General features: G+C 53.7%; 1 protein-coding gene across 8 annotated transcripts in view; it reads right to left on the bottom strand.

Moving 5' to 3' along the window:
• Positions 1-26,590, bottom strand: part of RRBP1 (ribosome binding protein 1) — a 63,586-nt gene that overhangs the window by 19,109 nt on the left and 17,887 nt on the right. For 6 of the 8 annotated variants that reach the window (XM_064572789.1, XM_064572790.1, XM_064572792.1 and 3 more), the window contains exons 2-6: positions 19,844-21,686; positions 7,618-7,766; positions 6,248-6,370; positions 2,565-2,717; positions 1,271-1,389 (exon numbers count right to left, since the gene is read on the bottom strand). In XM_064572789.1, coding sequence (XP_064428859.1) covers positions 1,271-1,389; positions 2,565-2,717; positions 6,248-6,370; positions 7,618-7,766; positions 19,844-21,665 — 2,366 coding nt within the window. In that variant the 5' untranslated portion in view covers positions 21,666-21,686. The remainder of the gene's footprint in view (positions 1-1,270; positions 1,390-2,564; positions 2,718-6,247; positions 6,371-7,617; positions 7,767-19,843; positions 21,687-26,590) is intronic. The other 2 variants (XM_064572791.1, XM_045885373.3) reach the window with 1 other exon arrangement.

Genomic DNA, 26,590 nt, shown 5'->3' with positions numbered 1-26,590 from the left:
ACGTGACAGGGGATGCCAGAGCGTCCCTCCCTCCCCACATTCACCTTCTGCTTGTAGCTGCTAAGGAACCACAGCCACCCCCCCCCCCACCAACCAACCCCCAGCCTGCTGACAGGCCAGGCCGGAGACAAAGATGTGCACGCACACACACCCAGAGGGGACCTCCAGACAGAAGGGGAAGGAGGCCTTTAGATCAGAATCTGCCCCCCGCCCAGCTCCCGGCAAAACCAGACACACGGACACAGACTCCCCTCCCCGGTCCAGCTCCTGGGCCAACAGTGTCCCCACCTGACTTGCAGCTAAAGGACAGAGAACACCAGTGCCCTCTGTCTTTGCCAGCGCCCCTCTCGGCAACCGGGAATGCTCTGGGGATGACACAGAACCCCAGAAAGTCCCTTTGGGAGACTTCAGGTCAAGAGAAGGCAAGAAAGTGTGACTCAAAAGAAAACGCAGTGGGGCTTCTTCTGGGCCAGCCTGTTGAGACTGCAATGCTCAAATCAGAAGTCTGAGCCACACTGCCCTTCATTTGGTGAGGTCACTGCTGCCCCGGGGGGTCGGCTGGCTCACCAGACCCCTGGAACTTGAGCTCCTGACAGGCAAGGCTGAGAGCAAGAGCCCCGCTAAGCCAGCCGGGCCGCGGGCTGTGGAGGTATTTACTCCTTACTACCAGTGCGGCAGAGGCAAATGTCCCTTCCTGCACAGGAGCCCCCATCTCCAGTGGAGAATCCAGGGGCTCAGGCCTACAGAGGTCCCCATATCCCCACCAAACTCTGATCCTGGACACTCTGCTAGCCCCTGATACTCTGGGCCAGCATCAGAAGTTTTGAAAAGCCTCCTATCAGGATGTTGTGAAGACGGACATGAAAGAAATATCTGCTCCCTGGGAAGTCCAGATGCCGGCACCGGCCAGGACCTGAGAGGCCCCTGATCACATGGACACTGGGCCCGGGCAGGCTGGGGCTCGCCAACTCTCCCTGGGGCCTTGACCACGTGTGAGGATGCCGGCCATGCACCGGAAGGCTCGGCCACTCAGAACCAGACAGGGGGATGGAGGGTCAGGCCAGAGACCTCAACGGGGTGGGTGTGCAAGGGCACCGCCAGCCCCATGTGCTCACGTGGGGGGCCCACACAAGGCTGCCACACCTGCCCCACATCCAGTAAGAACCTAGAGTGCACCTGCACAGCCTTGAGGGAGGCTTGGGGAACCCTCCCCAGCTCCAGAGCCCCAGACACGGGCCCTCGTGCTGTCTGAAGGGGGTGCTGAGCTTACTTGCTCTCCACCTGGCTCGTGGCCTGGTTCAAGGCATCCCTCAGGATGGAGTTCTCCTGCTGCAGTCGGGCCAGCTGCGTGTTGGGGCCATTCTCCAGCTGCTCCTGAAGAGTCCGGATCTGGAAGTCAGTGAAGGGGCATCAGAGACAGCCGGCTTCTGGAGCCAGGCCAGTGAGGTCCCAGCCCACAGACAAATGCACCGAGGGCACTACCTTCTCCACACCAGAGGTGAGGAGGACCCCTTAAAACTGCCCAGTGCCTACTGGGTATTTACCCCAAAGATACAAAAGTAGGGATCTGAAAGGGTATGTGCACCCCGATGTTTATAGCAGCAATGTCCACAATAGCCAAACTGTGGAAAGAGCCAAGATGTCCATCGACAGATGAATGGATAAAGAAGATGTGGTCTATATATACAATGGAATATTATGCAGCCATCAAAAGGAATGAGATCTTGCCATTTGCAACGACGTGGATGGAACTGGAGAGTATTATGTTGAGCGAAATAAGTCAAACAGAGAAAGACATGTATCATATGACCTCACTGATATGAGGAATTCTTAATCGCAGGAAACAAACTGAGGGTTGCTGGAGTGGGGGGTGGGGTGGAAAGGATGGGGTGACTGGGTGATAGACACTGGGGAGGGTATGTGCTCTGGTAAGCGCTGTGAATTGTGCAAGACTGTTGAATCTCAGATCTGTACCTCTGAAACAAATAATGCAATATATGTTAAGAAAAAAAAAAAGAAGAAGAAGGTAGCAGAGGGGAAGAATGAAGGGGGGAAATCGGAGGGGTAGACGAACCATGAGAGACGATGGACTCTGAAAAACAGAGGGTTCTAGAGGGGAGGGGGGTGGGAGGATGGGTTAGCCTGGTGATGGGTATTGAGGAGGGCACATTCTGCATGGAGCACTGGGTGTTATGCACAAACAATGAATCATGGAACACTACGTCTAAAACTAATGATGCAATGTATGGGGATAATATAAGAATAAAAAAATTAAAAACAAAAAACTGCCCAGTGCCAGCGTCTGAGGCGGGGGGACCCCCAGCACGTGTCTCCTCTCTCCCCTCCGCCTCCCTGTTGACAGCCTCCAGGCAGCAAGCACTCAGCCCGAGCCGCAGGCCCGCTCCGTGCTCGCTGCCTCTGATAAAGCTGTGTTAAGTGCTCTGACACCAAGCCACAGCCTACGGTGGCCCCGAGGGAGCCTCATTTCCTGCCCTCTGAAGACCGTCCCCCCCTTCCCAGCATCCTCCAGCGCCCACTGACCGGGCCCCCCAGCTGCGGCCCACCTTGCCCTGCAGCTGCTGCACCTCCTTCACGTGCTCCCGGTAGCTGGCCTGCATGCGCGCCTGCACGGCTGTGATCTCCTGTTCCCGGGCCACGAGCTGCTTCTTCACCTTGGCCTCCCCGGCTGCTGCCTTAGCCTTCTCCGCGGCCAGCTCCTAGGAGAGCGCGGAGGGCAGAGAGGCGGTTAGGCGAGCGAGGGCGGGAGCCTGTCCGGCGGGACCAATGTCCTCACAGCCCACACATCACCTCATCACCTGGGGCTGGCCTCCCTCCTGAGTTCCCAGACACAGCAAGCCGACCACCATAGAGAACCAGCAGGAGACAACGAGGGGTCCCCGGAAAACCCTGCTGGCCTCACCGGTTGGAGGCTCGATGTCAGGCTTTGGCCACATGAAGGCAGCGGACCCAGAAAGCTGTGTAAACACGCCACATGGTCTTGTGCTCTCCTGGACTACTGGTTCAGCCCTGCTGGGGTGACGGCACCCTGGCTAGGCTGGGTCCCAGACATCCGGGCCCCGGAACGGCCTACTCGAGGGCTTGTATCAGGACCGAAGAGGCAGTGAGCCTTGATGCTGGGGCGGGGAAAGAGACAATGCCCGTCCCACCATGACTAGGAGGTTGGCCCCACTCCTGGAGGGCCTGGGTCTCCAGTGCAGCTGCTCGGTCCTTCCACCCAGCCTAGGGAGCACCTGCTCTGCTCAGCATCAGATGCCCATAATGAGCACAGGATGCTGGGCCTGAGGACCCAAAGCCTCAGGCAGAGGCAGAGCACAGGGTGGGAAGGGCTGGTCAAGGGAGAGGGGCTGGTTGGAGTCTATGTCATTCCTGAAAGAATGGCAATGGCCGGAAGCCATGGAAAGCAGAGTGACAACTGAAGAAAGGCCCTTGGGGCTGGGGGTGCTCCCCGTCCAGTGGGCCTCCAGCCAGGCTGACAACTACTTGGTGTGGGCCCAACTAGCCTGGGTAACCACGGTGACCAAGCATCTCACAGACTCCAGGCCCTGTCCCATCCCTATCCCAGGCAGGAGACCAGAGAAGTGGGAAATCCTCTTGCTCTCCAGGCCAGGGCTGCCAGGGAGACCCATCCCCAAGGGCCAGAGTGTCCCCCGGGGATGGGACGGGAGCAAATCAGAGGCTAGGGGAGGAGCTAGGCAGATGGGGTGGCCGCTGGGCGCCAGAGCTGCTATGGGTGCCCGGCCTTCCCTGAGACCATCTGGGACCCCATGGCCTCACCATTCACACAATCATCTTCCTGGCCCTGGCCAGGGGGCAAGCCCACAGGAGCATGAGGTCCACGCCAAGGGACACTTCACTGATTATCTACCGGAACGGGAGAGGTGGCCACCACTGTGCATCCACTCTGACACAAGCGGGTGTCTCACTCCTTCCTCTCAGTAAGATGGGGGTCACGATCCCCATTTTACAGCTGACCTCACGGAGCCCTGGGGGAGATACGTCACCCAGGGCTGGGAAGGCTTCCTCTGAGCTGTGTGCTGGCCCTGGGCCTCGGTGACCACTCACTAACAAGCAGCCTGCGAGGCCAAGCCAGGCAAGGTGGCCAGGATCACAGGGGACAGATACAATGACACATGCTTGCAGTGATGACCTCCAGAATCTGGGAGAAGAAAACAGGGCTCTGGAAGGCTTCCCAAGGGAGGGAGGCCAAAGGAGTCTTCAAGGATAAGGAGAAAATTTCCAACCAGCTACACAGTGAAAGGCCTCTGAGGCTAACGAAGGGACAGGAGGAGAGGCCCAGGGGCGGCAACGAAAGGCCACGTGTTGGGGGAGCGGATGGAGTGGGCGCTCAGGGGTGCAAGCTCTGGTCTGAGGATTAGGAGCCACTGACAGAGCTTAAAGAGGGCCTCACGGGACCACGTCAGCAATCAGGAGCCCAAAAGGGCCTCCTGGGGCTGCAGGGAGGAGGGTATGGCCAGGGGAAGGGGGCCTGGCTGGACACCTCAGAGCAGGATGGGTAATGAGCACCAAGGGGGTGTCCCCACGTGTCTCAGAGCCCTGCAGCTTGTAGACTGGGAACTACTCTATCAGGTGGGCTGCCACTGTGGTTTTGGAAATCTTGTCAAGCGGCCACCACCGAGAGAGAGAGCAGTAAATGTCCAGCATGAGGGGCAGCATCTAAGGGCTCTCCTGTGGGGTACACTCCCACCTTGCACCCGCTGCCCTGCCCTCGGTGGCTGGAGACCCCAGGAATGGAGAAGAAACAGGCCACTGTGACTGTCAGAGGCTGCACCCACTCATGCATCACACCTCCAGCTCAGCCTAAATTCAAGGGGGCAGGCACAAGGAACTAGCCAGACAGCCACACGGCTGAGCAGCTGTGGGAATGCTCGCTCCTGTGATCACTTGACCTTTATTTGCGGGGGGAGGTCAACAAATTTCACAGGGATTTCTCAGTTTGTCCAGAAAGAGGATACAGAAGGAAGGCCCCCCAAAACCAGACTTAACCACTGGTGTGCTGCCCAGCTGGCCCTCTTTCATGGCACATCCGCTCTAGCCCATGGCGCACCACCAGCCAAGTGGGGGAGGCTGCACAGCCAGCTCCTGGCAGCAGGGCGAGTGGCTCCCCCTGCATTTAACCAACGAGCCAAGAAGGGCTCACATGAAGGCTGCATGCGGAGAGTCTTGACAGAGACGATGGGGCCCACCGGGCAGAAGCCTACTAAGCTCTAAGGAAGGCCAAAGAGACCTGCCTTTTTCTTTTCTTCTCCTGGGTGGAGCATTAACCAAGAGTAACCACCCAGAGGTTCATCTTCTGCTCTTGCCATCCCCACTGCACAAACTTCACGTCCCTCCAACTGGGGTCAGAAACTCAGGCTACCTTGTTCCCAACTATTCTCGAACAAGCAGATGGAGGGGCCCTGAGGAAGGCCAGACCGCGTGGGACATCACCAGTCCTAGGCCATCTCCCTGGGCCTGCCGCCCAGACAGAAGAGGCAGGTAAGCGGCGGGAGGGTGAGAGCAAACCACAGAATTTTACTGAAAAAGACAGCTTTCGAACTGGGTGTAACCAGCCCCGTAGGGCTCTCAAGAGAGAGGCATGGGACAAAGCCCAGTGAGTTCTGACAGGGGTGGCCGGGGGTGAGGGGAGTGGCCCCTTGTGTCATGTGTCCTGACACATCGTGAATGACGCCCCCAGCCCTTGGCGGCAGCACGGACCCATGACTATCATTCAGGAAGTACAAGTGTTACCTGGGTGGCAAGCCGTCAGCTGATGCTAAGGAGCCAGCCCCTTCCCCGCAGGTCTGCTCCACAGACAGCAGAAAAGGGGAGGAGAGCAGCTCCTTCACTCCCCTCCCCACAAGTTTTTGCTCCAATTTTCAACAAAACCACCTTGGATCCACCGGGCCCAACCTCCTTTCAGGGTGCATACCCTAAAAAGATAGCCCGTCACAAACTGAGGGCCCTAAGCCCCAACTTAACATCCATGCGTTCTTAGACACGTGGTCATGGGGGTGCCGCCACCCCACAGCTAGCCAAGGGCCACCACAGGCGATCCGGCCGCAGGTTGTCAGGCTCCCAGCCAGCCACAGACACCCCAGTGCAGGGGGGCAGTCACCAGCCGGCAGGCCCGAGCCAGGCTCCAAGGCGGGAAGGCCGACGCACGATGCGGGGGCAGCACTGGCCACGGCCCGGGGGTGCTCGGGACAGGGCGCGCACGCTGCTGTACCTTGTTGAGCTCCCTCAGTTTGCTCTTGGCGACAGCCGCGTCCTCCTGCTCTGTGGCCAGCAGCTTTTCCTTCTCTTCCAGCTGGCGCTTCAGAATTGCCACGGGGTCGCCCTTCTGAGTGGCCTACAAGTGCCCACAGAGCAGTGTTAACAGAGGGGCTACGTCCCCCCGCCCTAGCAATCAGACCAGGACCCAGGACAAGAGACAGCAGGGCCCTGATCAAGCGGGATGGGGCTTCTAGATGAGCCGGTTCTATCCTGACTCCACTCACTTCTGGGAAAGGCACCCCGACCTCAGCCACCCGGGCTGCCAGGCCTCTAGGCCCACTGTACTTAGGAGCTGTTTAGACCAAAAGCTTCAGTTCTCTGGGCTAGTTTTTAGGGGCATGGTGTTTCCCATTAACTGGGACCAATGGTGGCCAGGGCCTCTTCCTACCCCACCGAGGGGCAATGAGTCATCGCTTCCGGTGCCCACCCCTTAGCTGCTGTGTGAAGCCTGCAGGCTGCTAGCTGAAGTGTGGAGACCTTGGGAGGGGAGGTCTACTCTGGGGATAGTGGCCTGAGGTGAGTCTGGGCCTGTCTCCTTGGAGGAGTGGTCCTCCTGACCTCCAGTCACTCACACGCCAGGAGATACCCTTCCCTCCCCCAAGCCCACTGAGGAAGGAGCTCCCCTGTGACTGCACGACGTGTCCACCTCAGCGAGGGCCAGGAAGGGATTAAGCCCCACTGGCCTCAGGGCAGGGGTCACTGGCCTGGCTCTCAGGATACCCCCCAACATCAGTAACCACTAGGGTGCCACAAAATTCTCTAGCACAATTACCTACAGTTCCGACTCTGGAATAAGGAACAAGCACGTGCCATGCAGCACCTCCCAGGGGCAGCTCACTCGTCACCACCACCACAGGGCAGGTGCAAGCCTCTGAGCTGGCCCCCAGTGGCAGTGGGACAGCAGAGGAAGGTGCTTCCAAGACCGTCACAGGGCCCCCCCCCCCCCCCACGCAGTGTATCCCTACACCTTCTGTTCTGCACCCGAGCCCCGGCCACAAGCCAGCTGGGCCGCAGCTCCCGTGTTCCCCCTCAGGCGCGTGTAACACAGAGCCTGGCCCTGGCCTGTCACGGCCTTCCTGTCTCTGTGGCTGGGCTGGGGTAGAAGCCGAAGTGAACTTGGGGTGAGTCATGCAGCCTGTGTCTGAATAGGGGTGGCAGGGTTCTGCCGAGAGGCAAGCGGAGGCTATTTTATGACCTCTGTGCAGCTTGGCAAGCCGCTTGCGGCCAGCCCAACGGGATCATTCAGGGGAGGCTGGGGCCCCAGGACCAGGCGAGTACTGCAGCTCGCCAGCTCTAAGGGGAGAGCAGGGAGGGTGGAGCCACCTTATGCCAGGTGTCCTGAATGACGCCAGCTTTCTCGGACAGGATCTCGATGAGCCGCTGGGCCTCCCCCTCGTTGAACACCATGCTTCCAACCGTGGAGACCAGCGTCTTGTAGGGGAGGTAGAGAGGGCTGTCGGAGTCCGGGGGCCCTGCGCAGTGAGAGAGAAGGAGCAGGGACTTACCCTCAGACCCAGCAACCAAGCCGGTTCTGCCTCGAAGCAGCAGGGCCAAGCAGAGCCGAGGGCTGTCCAGCTGCCTGGGGCTGTGCCGGCTGAGTGCAGAGCCTGCCTGGGTACCTCAAGCTCTTTCGGAGTATTGAGAAATGGACTAGACTACGGGTCCCTGCACCGTCCTCTCAACTGCCCAAAGAGAGCAGACGGGAGAGGTCCCCGAGGAAAGAAAGGCTGTTTTCCTGGATTGGGGGAGATGCCCCCTCCTATGTTATCATCAAAATGATCAGAATTAAGCATACTTTCCCCACAGCTACTTTTTTCCTTCCTTCTTTTTCCAGCAAACTGCTTGGTCCGGTTCTCACCCTGCACGGCCCAGCAAGGTTAAGCCCCCTGCCATGACCGAGTCCCATAGCCCCAGCCCCTCATGCACACAGACCCCAGAGCCACAAGAGAGTCATGAGAGGAGGACAGAAAGCAAAGGCTCGTGTCTCTCAGGCTGCATCTCTGTGGTCCAGGGGAGAAGGAGGCTCTTCCCAGTCACCTGGGTTCAAACACTATTTCCGGCTTTATGAAGCCTAAGGCCGGTTTTAGGAGAGGGGAGGCTGGGCTTGGTTCTTTCCACAACGGGCCTGCCCGCTTGTCAGTCCATAAGTGACCTTCTGGAGGCCGACAGCCACCTGTCACTTCTGCAGTGCTCCTGGTGTCCCCCACCACACACAAAACACACACATACACACATACTTACACACACACACATTCACACTGCAGGCTCTCAGGCAGCCTTGAAGACAGGACAGGGTGAACTGAGATGCCCCACCTGGCAGCACCCCCCCCCCAAAATGCCTGGATCTGCCCCACAGCCCACTGACTGGGGAGCCACAGAGGAGTGACATAAGGGAAACAGGCCGTCCTGCTGAGGCACCTTCGGCTAAGCCCACCTCACTGAGGACAATGAATGGGGAAGGTTTCCACGGTAACCCTAAATTCTCTGGCCTGTCACAATATTTTCAGTGACTAGTCACAATATTTTCATCGCAAGTCAAAGCAGTCAGCATGATACCTTAACGGGGGGGAATGTGGGGTGTGGGCGAGCTGGTTGCTATGAGCACCTTCGTCGTAGAATTTCTTACTCCGGTGAAGCTGGAGAGAGTAAAAATAACCAGGCTGAGAGACCTAAGCACTCAAGGGTGTCACAAAAATGAAGTGGGAGTGAGGTGCATGCTCCCTTCAGCCTTTCTCCTTTTCACTGAGATATGTATATAATATAAAATAATCTTAGTGGTAAACTTACACACACTAGAAAAAACATTCTGACTAGAGCCGAGCCAAAAACAAAGCAAAAGCTCCCCTCGAGTTCACTATTGGAAGAAAACCCCACCGTTAGCATTTTGGTTTACAGGTGCCCCTGCTTTTCCCCCTCAGCCTGTAGACAGAGGCTTACTGCCCAGGTTTTCCAGAAGAGGGAAGTCCACTCTTTCAAAGACACAGCTGGAGTCAGATGGGGCAGGACAGCCCCTCTGAGGCTGACCCCTGCACAGTGTCCCTTCCTGACTCAGGAAAGGTCTACTCCTGCGCTGTCCCAACATGCTGGCCGCCAGCCACGCGGGGCTCCTGGGAACTTGAAATGCAGCTGGCGTGAACCTAGGTGTGCTACAAAGTACCAGTACACCCCAGGTTTTGAAGACTTGGTATGAAAAAAAAAAAAAAAGTAAAATATCTGTAATAATTTTCTGTATTGACTGCATGTTGAAATGATAGTACTTGGAGTAAACTGGGTTAAATAAAATATATCACAAATTAATTCTCTTTGCTTCGTGTTTGCCTTTTATCATGTGGCTACTAGGAAAGTCTGAATTACATACAGAGCTCACACGTGCAGCTCACACTGTCTTTTCTAGTGGACAGGCTGGGCTACTCCTTTCCAGCCCTGGGACCCCTCTCCCCAGGCATGCCCTGCTAAAGCCATGGTGGCCCCTGTCCCTACAGAGGCCTCAGACTGACCAGGGGCTCCTCAGGGGGCAGCCTCCTGAGCGAGGCGGCCTTGGACATGTTCCTTCACCTCTAGGGGATGGCTTCCATGGGGTCTGGGCCAGAACTCTCAGAGGTGCGGACTTGCCAGGGAAAGCCAGAAACGAGATTTTTATGTGTCATCTCCTGACCTTTAGTGCTGACAGCTACCTCAATGAAAAATAAATAAATCAAACCACTGTGGGGTTGGAACACATCCGTGGGCCAGGTCCCGCCTGCAGGTCACCTCTGCCCTTGGGCAATGGGACACCATGGTCAGAACAAGGCCCCTGAGCCAGGTGGCCTGGGCTCAAATTACAGCTCAACTCCTGTCTGCCTGTGCGTCCTTGGGCAAGTTGCTTCACCTCCCTTAGCCTCAGTTTCCTCATCTGCGAAATGGGGGTAAAAATCAATCTTTCCCCTCTCACAGCCTCACTGCAAAGATTAAATCCCAACATGTTTGGAATGATGCCCGGCATAAAAAGCACTGCAGAATCAACCAACGGGCCACCTTCAAGCCCCAGTCACAGGAGGGCCCCAGACCCTGACCCCACCCGGCCCCCGAAACAGACAACACGAAAAGGGAGGGGCTTGGGGGGGCTAAAGCGACCTCTGCCCTTTCTCCGACTCTCACAGGGGACAGAGAAGTCATGTGCCCAGGAGCCGGCCTCGCAGATACAGCGGCACAGCCCACAGGCCCTGTGGCTCCTGCCTTGGGTGGGTGGGGAGCATGGGTGCATGGCTCCGTCTGCACCCTCTCGTGAGGCTAAAGGGGCCTTATGTAAAGGAAGGAGCCCTCTGCCTCTCTGGGCCCCCGGCCAAGGAGCACACAGCACGGGATAATGTACGTCACACCTCAAATTCCAAAATGAGGCGCCCTTCTGTGACCCTGCTGGGGAGCTTTAGTCACCTAAAATTAAACTTGTCTTGCAAACAGGCACTTAGGAGTCTCTTCCTCACTGTCAACTACGCGGTCCTCTAGGGAGAGTTTTCACGTAACTACCGGGATCCCCAGCGGCCAGGTGTCAGTGCTAGGGACCCTACGGGGCTCCAACGCTGGGTACTGTGTCGGCAGCAGCTCCTCCGGCGTCCAGTTACTGGAACACCCCCGCACGGCTCACGTCTAGCCACGTCAGCCAACAGGGTGGCACCAACAGCTGCCCGTCCGTGAGGGGATTATGGCCCAGGCCCGGCGACAGCCCGTCACTAGGCTCCAGCAAAACACCAGCGGCTGGCACAGGTTGCCCCAGGGCGGGCGGGTCCCAATGGTCCCTATCCACAAAGTATGCTCCTACTGTGTACCGGCAGTCAGCAAACTGCTGGGCCTGAAAAGGTAGGTCCGAGGTGGAAGTGCCAGCTAAGAGGCAGACGAGACACAGGATGTGTGGCAACCACGCAGCAGATCCACACAAAGGGAACGTGGGGTGGGCGTGCGGCCAAGGATGCAACCGCGGCAGCGGTGCCGGGAGAGATTTCAAAGCGGGATGCTTTAGCCAAGCACTGCTGCGTATGGAGAAGGCGAGGGCTGGTGCAAGGTGGGGGCAGCAAGGACAGGCAGCCTGGCTTGGAAGGAGAAGTGAGACTGCAGTGGGTCCACGTCTTCACGGGCCCCAAGGATCTGGATTCTATCTCATAGGCAACACCAGTAGGGAGAAAGGTGTGCGACTGGGAAATGTTATTTCAGGACACCTGGGGAACAAGGCTGGAGGCAGGAGCAGAGGAGGGAAGAGCCCAGGGCTGAGGGCCAGGCCCAAGGGCGCTGAGGAAGCTGAGCTGGGGGGCAGAGGCCCAGGTGTCAATCCAGGGCCTCTGCCAGTGGAACCTGCCACGGGGGTGAGGTCTGGGGGGCTGGGGGAGAACTCCAGTGGCAGAAACACTCGTTTGTTCAGGGGACATCCAGACCAGTGCTGCAGGCTGTCTCAGACGCACAGATGCAGGCCAAACAGCTGCTGGGCCAGACGCAGCATGAGTGCCACCCCAACAGCGTAGGCCAGGTTCCCCTGCACCTCCCACAGCAGGAAGCCAGACCCCAGCGTCGGGGAGACGTCCATGCCCTGACATCCCCAATCACCTAAGCCAAACTTGGGTCCAAGGCCCCAGGAAGGGCTCCCCTGCACCTCCGTAAAGCCCACCACTGCATAAGCAACCATCCGACTTAGAGACGAAGGCGAGCCCGACTCCTGCCGGCCCCAAATACAGACGGCACCCCCCTCCCACACCACAGAGAAGCTGGCAGGCACACCTGTCTCCAGAGACGTGGGACCAGCCAGTATGCCTGCCGGTCTCCCCACGAGCTTCACATTGGGGGACAGAGGCTGCAAGGGTCCTCCTGAGTTTGTGGGAAAGCAGCCCTCACAGGGTCCCGGATGGAAGATCCACTGAATGCATCGGAGGTGGCGGCGGCGGCCCCCGAGACAGCACGCACGCACGCACGCAGCCGGCTCCAAGCCCAGCTCGGGCTGCAAAGCCCACCACTGCCCAGGGGCTGCCCTGCCTTCCCAATCCCATAGAGGCCCCAGAGGAGCAGCCACACTGGACCCCCGACTACCACAGACACATCTGACGCTTAACCTGCATGGACCAAAGACAAAGAATGTTAAGAGCAGCCCGGTTTGGGGCCTTTGAATCCGGCCTTTTCCTTTGGAGAAAAAAGTAATCTGTTAACAAATCTGGGAGGCTGTGCATTTAATAAGGTTTCAGGGAATTTAAAAATCCCATAGATGAAATGACTTTTTCTCATTATACTTTTTCCCCCAAATTTCAACAAAATCAAGTTTACATCTGGAAAAAAAAAAAAAAAAGAAAAACATCACAGTATTTCTTAAAGAAAGACAAGCCCTGTAGGACCTCTGGGCAAGGTCCTTCCATGGGCTTCCTCAGTCACGAAGCTGGTCCAAGGACGACACGCCTTACTTAAATGACAATCGAGATTTTAGCTCATGCCTGCAGAAAAGACAAGATCTGTGCACCTGTGGGCTTCCTGACCACAGCTACATCAGGGCAGCCATGGGAGCCCCAGCGCCGCCATGTTTTAAGATGAGTGAATGGAGCGTTCTGGAAGAGTGTCATCCAGCAGCTTCTCTAAGACATGGCAGTGCCATACTGATTCAGCTCCTTGCCTAAGGGATGCTTTTGTTCTTTCAAAAAAGAAAAGTTGGGTTTGAAGAACTGACACAGAACATGAAAAGCTCAAAAGCCCTACAGAGATTTCAGAGCTTCAAACCCTGAAAAACCAAGTTCGAAAGAAAAGAGTATCAAACCTAATCTCAATACACACCTGTCTGTACCTCAGCCCTAAGGGGCTGAAGGAAGAGTGGCTGCTGAGGTGGGCTGGGCCTGGCCTGAGAGGGGCCTCAAACGGAGGGACCGAGGCTGGAGGCTGTCCCAGCCACCATCTGCTGTCCATGTGACTTCTGGGAAGTCTCAAAAGAGAGCTGAACTTTGGTTTCTGCTTTTGGAAAAGCAGGTAAACCTACAAATCCACGTTACAGACCTATAGGGGGATAAATGCATCTAAAGGAGCTTCATAAACCACGTGCCTAACCAAACATCTGGTTGAGAACAATAGTATCACATTCCTGGGGTAACCCAGCAAACACATAGTGCAAGAAGGTCGCTGTGGGAGGTGCTGGGGGGGATGGGATTGTACCAAGGAAGGGGTGTGACTCCTATCAAGTCACATGGTTTAAGATTAGGGCCCCTGCAAAGCTACAGACCCCTTCAGCAAAGTTCCCCTAGTAGGTCTAAAAATTCTTCCCTATCTCCCCTGACCCCTGGTTGACCCCTGCTTCGTTAGATTAAAGAACATGATCCTATTTGTGCATTTTTGCCTGCTCTGGCAGAAGGAGTGGCCTGGGGGTAGGGGGGGGCTTGCACCATATAGAGCTGAGTGGCCCCCCAAGACCTTGCCAGGTTCACAGATGTGGGAGCCACTAACTTTCCATCTCAGCTCGGTTCATGACCACACAGTGGGCACCGAGGGGCTAGGATGTGCCTGAGAAGAACTGGCTACTTTCCTCCCTCGACCTGGACCCCTGAAGGAGCAGGCACTCCTTTCTGCTGCTCGGAAGACACTCAGGGGACTTATGGTCAGGGCTGGGCTGCCTCACAGTGCCTGAAAGGTGAGGAGTTCCACTTTAGTACAGTGAGTTCCTGTTTATTTGATTCACAAATAATGGAGCTTTTTTTTCTTTTCCATCTAAAAAATAATGCAGGTTACAGAAAAACTGGAAAATGCAGAAGGGCAAAGGAAAGATCCTAAAATTTACCCACAGTCCTGTCCCCCAAGAGGGCCTTTCTCCCATACAAACTTGTGTGTGTGTGTAACAAGGTCATCGTGAGATCTCAATATGAGAGCATGTTCTACCTTCTGCAGGCTGGCCAGGATCCCCTGGGCCCTGACTGGATGGCCTTCTGACCCCCAGCAAACAGGCTGCAGATGGGGAAGGGGGCCCAGGGTGAAGACAGTGCAGGAGGGAAGGACCCCACTCAGCGGCAACAGTGCGCATGCCAAACTCCAGCAGAAGCAGGACGGTCTGGAGCGTGTGCAGGTGGGCATCCCATGTTCCCCAAGTCTGTCCTTGGTTTATGTGGAGGCCAGGCCTATACGAATCTGGACTGTACGAATCTGGACTCCCTTCCAGGTGCTGGGATGAAAGGGCTCACCTAAAAGGGTCACCTCACCCTCCCATTAGCACCCGTGCAGCCCAGGGCAGGCGGGCTGGCAGAAGTAACGCCAGCAAAGACGGAGCCTGAGGGCAAAAATAGATCTTCAAGATTTTCAAGAAACCACCACCATGTACACAACACACTTCCTGTAAGAGGGACGCGGCTTTTCCTAATAAACACCACGCATGAGAATGAACCAGCGGAGGCCTGCAAACGGGGTTGCACACACTCAGGAGCTTTAGTTCCAGGGAAATATCCACTTCTCTGTGGTTCCCTGAGTTTCCTCTTCTGCAAACGATAAGAAAGGAATCCGTGCCTTCTATTTCATAAGCAAGTGCCTTCTCCTTATTGCACACCTGGGTTTCTAATGCTCCCCTGAAGTGATCACCATTCCTACAGCACCATGGGAGTAGTAAAGTCAGGTGCAAGGCTCTGGAAAACACACATGTGGGCTTCTCATCACTCTGTGAGAATAGGAAATCGTGAAATGTCTTTGGGGAGCCATGTAGCACTGTCCTCCTAAATTAAAAATGCACCTGCCTTTTCACTTAGCGATGACGTATCTACAGAGATGCTCACGCTATAATACACATACATCGCTGCGGCATTAATTTTAGCGGCAAAAAAACCTGCAGACTCTTGGGGCGCCTGGGTGGCTCAGTCAGTTGAGCGTCCGACTCTTGGTTTCAGCTCAGGTCTTGATCTCAGGGTCGTGAGATCGAGCCCTGCCTCTTGGGCTCCGCACTCAGCATGCAGTCTGCTAGAGATTCTCTCCCTCTGCCCCTCTCCCCACTCACTCTCTTTCTCTCTCAAACCATAAAAAAAAATAAATCTTAAAAAAAACCCTGCACACTATTTAATATCATTTAAGTAAATAAATGAGATATTCCTACTCCAGAGTAGGATGGAGCTGGAAGCAACAGCCCTATAGGCACAGTACAAAATGATGTCACCAGTACCCTGGTAGGCAAAGCAAGCTCCAAGCTGTGTGCCCCGCAGGCCCCAGCCGGGTGTGCCGATGTGATGAGCAGAACATCTCCCAGGCTCCCCCAGGGAACGGGTGGAGAGAGGCATGGAGTGGAAAGACTCGGTTTTTCACTTTCCATGCTTCTACATTGTTCGTATTTTGTTTGCTGGAAGGACGTATTCATACAATAATACATTTTCAAAGCATGGATTAGGCAGGCAGGTGTTCACTGTCAACTCCGGCCCCGGACAAGTGGTAAAACCTGCCACATGGCCCTGATTTGTTCTTGTAGGAAAAACACATCAGAAGTTCTGGAAGAGTTCCAACTTGGGCCTGCAGAAGCATGTCCTGGGCCCGCCTCCACACCTGCCCGGGTCTCTCTCTGGGTGCCTGTCAGCGAGGACCCTGCTGGGCCCACCTGGTGACAACTGAGGACACACCCCTGTCTGTGGTGCCCCCCAGCTCCGGGGCAGGGTTTGCTACTGATCTGTCGTGTGTCATGGGCTGGCCGCAGCCTCCACGACCTCACTTGTCACATCGCGCTGGGATATGGAGGACAAGGGGGAGCTTACCCCCACTCCACGCGGGATGCAGGCAGACAGAACAAAGCACGGGATGAGCTGTGTGGTGCCAACACAGAGCTGCAAAGACATGCTCATTTTCATAGGCTGCCCCCCTCCTGGTGGCCCTGGTTTAAAACAGCATTGCCCAACAGAACTGACTATGCAGATGGAGATGTTCTTCCCTGCACTGTCCAAGGAAGGCCGCCACCGGCCACAGGGGACTACGGAGCAGTGAGGGGAGGGGGTGTCATGTCAATGGGGGGGTGGTCAGAAATCTTCTGATCTTGGGCAGCATGTTCAAGATTTGGAAGAATCTGCTTAGACTGGACCCCTCTAAAAATGTAAGGGCTGGATGAATTAGATTTAATTTAAAAACAAATCAAACCCTAGAAAATATCAAAGACAGCCAAAATTAATATGGATCAGCCAGGATGACGGGAGACTGGACGACACTCCGAATTTGCAATGAGAAAAATGAAAAGGCCTATACGGGGCACTTGGCCGCAAAAGCAACCGTGTGGGATCGTCAGACAGACCCAGAATGAAAAGCCAGCCACACAGGGTATCATGTGCAGCTGATAGGCTACCTAAAAGGTGAACTTCTTTATTCTTCAGGGGGGCCTGAGAGTCTAGAGACATGGGGAAAAAACTGTCTTGTACTTTATTTTTCATTTTCCTGAGTGCACACTGTGTGATCTCAGCCTTGTGTTCCTGTGGTTGGGGTGTAAAGCCATCTTCGAGTCCCCCCCACCGCCCTGGGGAGATGCAGGCCACTCTCGGTGCCAACACCATGAAGATCCTGAAATAGTCCATGTGTTCAGAGATAGTAGAAATTCCCCCCCAGTGCAGTGCTTCTCCTGCTTTACCATGCGGATGAATCACCTGGGGAACTTGTTAAGATGTAGTCTGACTCAGTAGTTCTGGGTGGAGCCTGAGACTCTGCACTTCTAACCAGCTCCCAGGGGATGCTAATGCCGTTGGTCCCAGGACCACAGCTTGCAAGGTGGGGGAAGGGGAGTAGTAAGGACCCCTGAGGCACTGCCAGGGTGGCACGAAGGGCAAGGTGAAGTGTCTCCGTAATGCCTGGCTTCCAGCAGCTTTGCAGCTCTTCTCTGTAAAGGACTGTGGGCCTGAGGGTGGAATGAGTGAAGTGTGTGCTTTTGTCCTTAGTTTGGGGGTCTGGTGATCCCAAACAGACACGCAGTTCAGGGCTTGCTCTGAGGATGCACTCTGAAGTCAGAGGTCAGTGACGAGCCATCGAGGCCCCTCTCCACTCTGGGAGCCTTCAGTTGCTTATGGCGATATTCCCGCCTCTCCGGCAAATCTGATTTCTTTCCATGTTTCCAATTAGCCAGAAGCTGTGGAGATGGAGGGTCTGAGGAACAAGTCCATGGACAGCATGGATTTTCCCAGTGACTTATGGAATGGGGCTCACCCTTCTGTTGCAATGACATCTCGTACGTGGAGTTTCGTGTTCCAGAATTAATCTGACTCATATTTAGCATTTGTGGCTATGATCTTGCAGCCATGACTGTGTTGCTGAATGGGAAGCAGGCCACTTTCTTTTCATGCAGTTATACCGCACATCCCATGTTCCTCCCTTGGCTCGAGAGGCTGCAGTCAGCCCTGGCCGCTTGCCTTTGACCTCCTTGTCTGCTAGCTGCAGGTGAGCTTCTGTTGTCTGTCCAGGGCCCGTCCACCCCGTTTCTCCAGGGTCCTGTGCACTCAACTCAAGGCACAACTTGAGCTGGGCTGGCCCAGAAACTCGGGGGCCTGGAGATGTGCACCGCCTTGGCTAGTGGGGGCATGCTGCCTAACGACTAGGAGGAAATGCTGAGGGAGAGGATGCAGATCACTGACGTGGAACAGGTCAGGAAAGGAGTTCCTTCTCTGAACAGAGGAGACCTTGACTCGGGTCATGGAGGGCTCTAGGGCCATGAAGTTTGAACTGTGGGCACCAGAGAGCAAGAGTTGAGGTCTGGTCACATGGGGCTATCTAAGGTAGCATTCAAATCAGTCAAATGTCAGTCAAATGCCAGGTTCAGGTGCACTGGCCACATTCCATAATATTTAATCTTTCTTATCCTGGCCCATGGTATTTCTTTTCTCTGTTCAAATTTTCTCTTACGCCAGCAAGCTGCTGTGTGGGCTCATGCAGGTCAGAAAGTTAGGTCTTCCTCCAAACAAGGCTATTACCTGGAAATTAGTACCATTTGCCTTCCTTCCTAAAGTATCATCACACTGCTATTCCATGCCTTATTTCAGATGTCTAAAGCCGAACACAGTAACAATGGCCATAGGACACAGGAAGCTCTATTCTGAACACATCTGATGCTTTACATAAAACAGATCGGTTCTCAGTTCCATCCCTGTATTCATGTCTCAAGCACCCTGTCCCTGGGTCAAGTGGAACATCACTTTAAAGACAAGGCAGTGTGCCCTCCCTCCAGCCTGAGGAGGCAGACCGAAGCTGAACATTTGGATTTTCAAAGGGCTTTGAGAGGCTGACCCGACCCGTGTGGCCAGGTGGGCGGATCCTTGACCCCTGGCAGGAGCCTGAAGCTGTTCACACAGCACAGGGTCCCCTCACAAGGAACAGGGTGCTGCCTGAGCAAATGCCCCCCAAAAGTTGGGGGAGGATGAAACCCGAGAAAAGTGAATGTAGCTTCACAAAGGAGTAAGAAAGGGAAACCCAGCTAAAAACACAGGGCCTTGTGCTACCCAGTACAGGTCCACACATTTCAGACCCCCCAAGATACCTCATTAAGACAAATGCAATTAATTTTCCAAATCAACTTATGACTAGTCAAAGTCTTTTTTTTTTTTTTTAAAGTAGGCTCCATGCCCAACATGGGGCTCAAACTCATGACCCTGAGATCAAGAGTCGCATGCTCTACTGACTGAGCCAGCCAGGTGCCCCTAATCAAAGACCTAAAAAAAAAAAAGAAAGAAAGAAAGAATAGAAAACATAAGACTACAGTATCAAATGAATGATAAATATGAAACTGAACTCACTGGCCCAATTTCTCTAGTAATATGCACGAAAAAGATAACAGAAAATTAATGTTCTGTATTATCTGACAAGTACCTAAAATGGCCCATGAAGTAACTGAGGTAGGCAAGAGGAAAAACTGGGGATGGGGTGGGGATGGATGCCATTGCTCCTTAAAAACACCCTACCATTATTCATTTAACAGACAGACAGACATGAGTACCAGGTGAGGTAAGCAACAGAACAGACCAGCGGAATGCAGTCAGGCCTCTAAGAAAGATCTGCCACGACACAGAAGTGTTCCAGACTGAGTGGTGGATGGAATTACTATTCCTAATTCCTCACCTCTCCTCACACCTACTCACACCTTTTCCAACCTCACATGGCAGTCCATCCCACTGGAGACAGTGGGCTTCCTGCCCCTTGACGCTGGCTCAGTCACATGACTTGCTCGGGCCAATAGAATGTTGGTTTTAAATGTGTCCTTTTACAGCTCTGCCATCACCATGAGAAGGGCTTCTGCCCTCCAGAATCCCTGAAGCCTCAGGCTGGAGCCCAGAAGGAACACGTGTGTAACAGACCGAGGCTCGACCTGCAGCAAGGAGCCAAACCCAGTTAAACTGCAGCGTGAGCCACTCAGTGGAGACAACCCAGATCAGTCAACCTTCAGACAATTCAACAGAAGCATAAACAAGAATAAATGACTGCTGGTGTAAGCTACCGAATTCTGGAATGTTTGTAACACAGCTCTGTTGTGGCTACAGCTAACTGATACACACGGCTCTCCCAAAGGGAATCCAAAAGCCACTGAAAGATAGCTTTCCCCTCCAAGTTCAGAGATATCAGAATGACTTACCAGGCTCACCTTTCTTCTTTGAACCAGACTTCTTCTTTGCAGGAGCCTCTTGCTTTGGTGCTTCTTGGCTCTGGACCATTTCTGCATTTTTGCCTTGGATAGGAGCTGACTCTGCCCTTTTACCCTGATTGGCAGATGCATCCACCTTTTTGCCCTGGTTGGGGGACCCTTCTGACTTTTTGCCCTGGTTCGGGGTTCCCTCTGCCTTTTTGCCTTGATTGGGGGCCCCCTCTGCTTTTTTACCCTGGCTTGCAACACCCTCTGCCTTTGTGCCCTGATTAGCGACCGAATCTGCCTTTTTGCCCTGATTCTGGGCCCCCTCGGCTTTTTTGCCCTGATTCTGGGTCCCCTCTGCCTTTTTGCCCTGATTCTGGCTCCCCTCTGCCTTTTTGCCTTGATTCTGGGCCCCCTCTGTCTTTTTGCCCTGGTTGGGGGTCCCCTCTGCCTTTTTGCCCTGGTTGGGGGTTCCCTCTGCCTTTTTGCCCTGGTTTGGGGTTCCCTCCTTTTTTCCCTGGTTGGGGGCCCCTTCTGCCTTTTTACCCTGGTTGGGGGTCCCCTCTGCCTTTTTGCCCTGGTTTGGGGTTCCCTCCTTTTTTCCCTGGCTGGGAGCCCCCTCTGCCTTTTTGCCCTGGTTCTGGGTCCCCTCTGCCTTTTTACCCTGGTTCTGGGCCCCCTCTGCCTTTTTGCCCTGGTTCTGGGCCCCTTCTGCCTTTTTGCCCTGGTTGGGGGTTCCCTCTGCCTTTTTGCTCTGGTTCTGAACCACTTCCACCTTTTTGCCCTGATTAGGGCTCCCCTCTGCCTTTCTACCCTGGTTTGGGGTCCCCTCCTCTTTTTTGCCCTGGTTGGAGGCCCCCTCTGCCTTTTTGCCCTGATTCTGTGCCCCTTCTGCCTTTTTGCCCTGATTCTGGGGCCCCTCTACTTTTTTGCCCTGGTTGGGAGCTCCCTCTGCCTTTTTGCCCTGGTTGGGGGCCCCGTCTGTCTTTTTGCCTTGGTTGGGGGCCGCCTCTACCTTTTTGCCCTGGTTTGGGGTTCCTTCTGCCTTTTTGCCCTGATTCTGGGCCCCCTCTGCCTTTTTGCCCTGGTTCGGGGCCACTTCTACCTTTTTGCCCTGATTCTGGGCTCCCTCTGCCTTTTTGCCCTGGTTGGGAGCCCCCTCTGCCTTTTTGCCCTGGTTGGGGGTTCCTTCTGCCTTTTTGCTCTGGTTCTGGGCTCCCTCTGACTTTTTGCCCTGTGCAGGGCCGGTGGCTGGGGTACTGGCCTTGGCACCCACTGGGGGCACAACCACCATAGGCACCTCCTTGGGAGCAGTTTCTAAGATGGCAGCCTTGGAAGCAAGAACTTGAATAGAATTCACTACAGAACTGACTGCTGGTTCCACCTTTGCCACTTTTTTCTCCTTTTTCTTTTTGTCCTTAGGGGAGGAGGCAAGCTTCTCTTGGGGCATGGCTGGTACCGTGGCTACGGGGGCAATGACCACGGGGGGCTGGACTGCGGTTGGAGCCACGGCCACTGCAGGTGCCCGCACTGGGTCTTTGAGAAGGATGGTCATGTTGGGGGCTGGCTCATGGTAAGGTATCTTCCCGTTAGGTTTCTCTTCCTTTTTTTTGGTCTTTCCTTTCTTCTCCACTGTTTTCTCCTTCTTTTTCTTCTCCACTTTCTGGTGGTGAGTTTTCGCCATCTCCTTGCGCTGGTTAGCCAGGGCCTCTTCATAGGACGTCTCCTTCATGGAGAAGGTTGACACAAGGAAGATGCCGATGGCAGAAACGACCATGAATCCACCGAAGACCACAACCCCCAAGGTCTGAGTGTCGTAAATATCCATCCTGGCTTGCTTTCCTTTCACCTGCCAAATACATACATGTATATTACTTTTTGCAGAAACTGCAGCATTTGACAGTTTCTATCCTCATCCCTACCCCCAAAGTTAAGCTTTCACTAATTCTTCAGACTGATAAAGTCAAAGAAGAAACAAATTCCGGCAATCTCTGATGTCATACATCCCTTCCTGCCCCTCTTTAGAAGTGAGGCATTTTTTTTTTTTTAAGATTTATTTATTTGAGAGAGAGAGCACGTGCTCATGGGGGGAAGGGGACAGAAAAACTTAAGCAGACTCCACGCAGAGTGCAGAGCCCAACACGGGGCTCAATCTCAAGATCCTGAAGCCTCACGGGGGCTTGATCTCATGACCCCGAGATCACAAACTGAGCCAAAACCAAAAGTCAAATGCTTAACTGACTATGCCACCCAGGCACCCCCCAGAAGTGAATTTTTATGAAAGATAAGAGCAGACCCCATTAGTGCTAGGACAGGAGGCAACAGAGGAATGGCAGAGTGCAGGTCTGGACACATAATACCCTGGAGACTCAGAAGCTACAATCACAGTTCAAGAGATTCTCCATTGCAGGGGTCAAAGATGCACATAAACACAAGCCCGGCCAGGGGTGAGACAATGGGGAGTGGTGAGGACTGTGGCAAGAATGCCCCAGTAAATTAGGGGACAAGTGTCCCCCAGCTATAGCTGATTGTTGTAGAAATGTGACTGCCATGTTGAGAGATCTTTCACTTTTTTGAATTAGGCTAGAAATGTTTTTCAAAGCGAAATCAACAGATTTTTTTAAAATACCATGTAAACCAAACCAAGTCCTTCTACAGGCTTTGAGCTGCATGCATTCTGGCCAGCAGGCCCCTGGCACACCATCTCTAACTCTGTTGTCTCCCTTCCTCAGTGCTGTGATAAACACAGTAACCCAGGGTCAGAGACAATCCTTCAGAATCCTGAAAAGTGATCAAAAATTTGCTGAGGAAAAAATGGCCTTCAGGATCGTTCTTAAAGAGCTGCAGAGCTTGCAGGGCACCTGGGTGGCTCAGTCGGTTGAGGGTCAGACTCTTGATTTCAGATTAGGTCATGATCTCAAGGTTGTGAGATCGAGCCCCAAGTCAGGCGGCTCAGTGCTGTGCATGGAGCCTGCTTAAGATTCCCTTTCCTGGGGCGCCTGGGTGGCTCAGTTGGTTAAGCGTCTGCCTTCGGCTCAGGTCATGATCCTGGAGTCCTGGGATCGAGTCCCACATTAGGCTCCTTGCTCAGCAGGGAGTCTGCTTCTCCCTCTGACCCTCTCCCCCATGCTCTCTTTCTCTCTCTCTCAAATAAATAAAAATCTTTAAAAAAAAAAAAATAATAAAAAAAGATTCCCTCTCCCTCTCCCACCCCCTTCACAAAAAAAAAAAAAAAAAAAAAAAAGTGGCAGAACTTGCAATTTGCACGTTAGGAAACAGGAAGTCTTGGAAAGTACACCAAATAAAAGACCCTAGGTTTGGAATTTCATGTCTGCAGGCTGCAAAGAGGGAGGGAAAACGGTGTCACCAGACCCAATCCTCACCCCAGGGAGGGAGCCCTTTGCCTGATGACACTCTCCAAACCAAGAGCATGAGCCACCTCTTCTCATTGCCTGTGGACCAGAGTCCATGGCTTCCTGGCTGCCAGCCCAGGCTGGGTCCGACTTCAATGAGGAACCCCAAGAGGCTTACTTATTTGGATGCATTCATCTTTTATCAACTAACTTTGATGCTACTATCACATTCCCAGTCCCCTGAATAGATCCCAGGCCCCCTAAAGGGGAGCAATGATGGAATTAGTGAACAAAATGCAAGTGTAAGAAGGCAGGTAAGCGAAGGTGGAAAGAGAGGAGGGAGCAGAAGGAGAGAGGTCAACAGGCCCCCTTCCTGGCATGATCCCTGCCCCCCAAATCTCTAGACCTTGGGGTAGGCCAGGTCCAGGCTTGTCAGTTGAGATTCTGCCTCCATTGGGAGTGGGGGAGGGCAAGAGAATGGGGATTTCTCAAAAATCACAAAATCCAAATTCTGACAGTAGGGCATTTTAAAGAAGGGACTGAGAAGAGATTGTTTCAAATGTTTCAGCATTGGGTTCAAAGAAGAATCATTCTCATCACAGAACACACACATAATTTCACTGTGGCTTTCTAAATAAGCCCCTTGCAGGAACAGGGTTTAAGGGGCTCATGACCAAAACTCCACAGCACACGCACCCCCCACGGTAACCCCACCAGCTGCAGCTCTAACATTTTCTCCTCCCAGACTATCACCCTGGGTCTGCAGGACCGGGGGAACCTCCTTATCACAACTGTAACCTCCACGAATGAAGTGTGAGGTGGGCTCACAGAGTCTTCGAATCCTCGGCAAGTGGATTCTGACCTCTGGCCGTGGGTTCTGACCATGTGAGCCATAGCCAGGCGCCCTCAAGAGAGGCTGTCCCAAATTAGCCTTTCCAGGAACACACTCACAAACAAGGTATCAGAAAGGAAACTGCACCCTGCTCAGCCCTGGAGGGAATCCAGTGGATGGAAGGGCAGGGACAAGAAGGCTTGGAACGTTCTACGGTCAGCTTCCATTTCTTGGTGGGCATCCACCAACTAAAACTCTGGGTCCTCACAAGGACCTCTCAAAACTTCACCAACATGGACACATTCAGGTACAAACACTACATTATAATCACTGTATTAATCTATTCTGATGACAAAAGTCCTCTGACACACTCCCCTTTGTCCAAGGCAGCACGATGCCAGGGGCCTGGGTCACTCCATAAGACCCAAGTGGCTTCTCAACAACTGTAGCCTCAAGGGGCCATGTCCCAGGGAGCTGTAGCAGGGTCACCACGCTGACACGCCACCAGGCTCCTACAAAGCAGGGACTGTCTCCCGCTGAGCACTGTGGGATCAGGGCAGCCTTGTGGTGGAGGCAGAAAAGCCAGGGTTGAAAAAAGTTGTCTTGAATCTTACTCAAGTTAGGCCAATGTGGGATACAAAAATATATCCTCTGTTGGGAGCACAGACTCGAGAAAAGCGAGCTGGGGAGAATATTTTTCCTCTGCCACACACAAATGTTATGTTTGATGGCGGCACAATGTGCCTTCCAAGTTTTGCAGAACGGGCTGCTCTAAAAAGAAATCCTATTCCCACCACTAATTCCTGAGTTAGAATTTCTTTAAAAGAAATCTTTCACAGGAAAATGAAAAGCCCTAGCCTTGAGAAGTAATACACTGGAACGCCTACGGCTAAGGCCATATCACCAGCAACAGCAAGGAAAGCTAAGTGAAAGCCAGCAGTCTCGCTGCTCTGCAGCTGGCCTGTATGGGGTAGAAACCTCATGGAGAGACCCCAGACTCACAGGGTGAGCCAGTGATGCCTCCCAAGTGTGCTCTGGAGACCAGCACTCTGGGGGCTTTGCTTCTGGAATCCCTGCTGTCATTGAAAGGACCCCCAGCAGGAATGTCCCCCCGGGGTTTCCCACAGGGCCAGGCCCAGGTGGGCAAAGAACTGAGCCAGATGTGTGACCACCCACATCTTGTATGGGCTGACCACAAAGAACCTACGTTCTGTCGCTTCGGGAGACGTCTATGAACTAGGTGCTTTTACTTACTATTGCTAGTACACTTAAGAGTGTAGAGCAGAAAGGTCGAGGCCCCGGGAGGGAAGGAAGCAGGAGGCCACCCAGAGGCTCGGGGACCACTCCCAGGCTCGGCTGGCTGAAACTCACTGACCCACCTTGAGGGTCCTAAGAAAACGGCTTTTCTTTTGTTCCTAGCAGGTAAGGATTCAGGGAGCAAACGTGAGTAGCAGTTCTTTAGACATGGCATACATCTGCTAACTCGTGTGGCCCAACCTACCCAGTCCAAATTGGCCACTTCAGGCCAATTTGGCATTTGGGATTTGGGTAGGTCTTGTGAAGAGACCCTCGACAGCACGCCCACCCCCCGGGGCCGGCTCTCATTGCTAAGCAGCTGCTCTGCCACGGGCCATGTGCAGGTGCACGGAGACACATGGGGCAGGGGTATGCTGGGCACGTGTCCAAGGAAGCAAGTCTCTGGACGCACTTTCTGGGCACAGGTGACCAGCTAGGAAGGTACAAAACTAAAACAGAGTGACAATAAATCAGAGACCCTAGCAGATACGGCCACATCAGACTACCATCTCCTAAGATGTTTTTGTTGTTACTGATTTTTTTTTTTTTTTTTAAAGAGAGGAGAGATTGAGAAGGGAGGGAGGGGCAGAGGAAGGGAGAGAGAGAGAATCCCAAGCAGGCTCCATGCCCAGTGCGGAGTCGGACGTGGGGCTCCATCTCCCGACCGAGATCATGACTTGAGCCGAAATCAAGAGTCAGATGCTTAACCAACTGAGACATCCAGGCACCCCCCATCTCCTACGGTTTTTAAATATTGTGAAAAATACTGTGATCATCCATTTCCTACCACCCCAGCTCTCGTGTCACAGGACTCTGAAGCAGTGTTGACAAGGGTTGGAGGGGGGCTGACTGGGCTCATCTCTGAGTCTCCACTTCTATTAGATGCCGTGTTGACCGTAGGTTTTTTGGTAGAAATATTTCATCCGGTTAAGCTATCTTGAATTCCTAGTTACCTTTTCTTTTCTTCTTAACAATTGGGTACTGAATGTTAGCAAATGCTTTTTCTTTATCACTTGACATTTTCTCTGATCTGAAATGGGTTGAATCACAATAATATATATTCCAATGTTAACTCACAAATGGTTCGTATGGTATAAACACTTCTTGATGTTGGGCCTTTTCTTTTTTAATATTATCACTAGATTTGGTTTGTTCACCTTTTTTTTTTTTTATGTGAGATTTGCATGTGTGCTCGTAAGTGAGAAAGATCAGGAGTCATTCTCATGACCCTGTTCTTATGTGATCTTGGTAGCAGGGTCACTCATGGGTCAT

Source organism: Mirounga angustirostris, unplaced genomic scaffold (genome assembly GCF_029215605.1).
Source record: "Mirounga angustirostris isolate CCGP_5_RB_7025 unplaced genomic scaffold, mMirAng1.0.hap1 SCAF_10, whole genome shotgun sequence".
NCBI lineage: Eukaryota > Metazoa > Chordata > Mammalia > Carnivora > Phocidae > Mirounga > Mirounga angustirostris.
The sequence above is the reverse complement of the archived record's forward strand: the minus strand, read 5'-3'. Positions and strand labels throughout refer to the sequence as shown.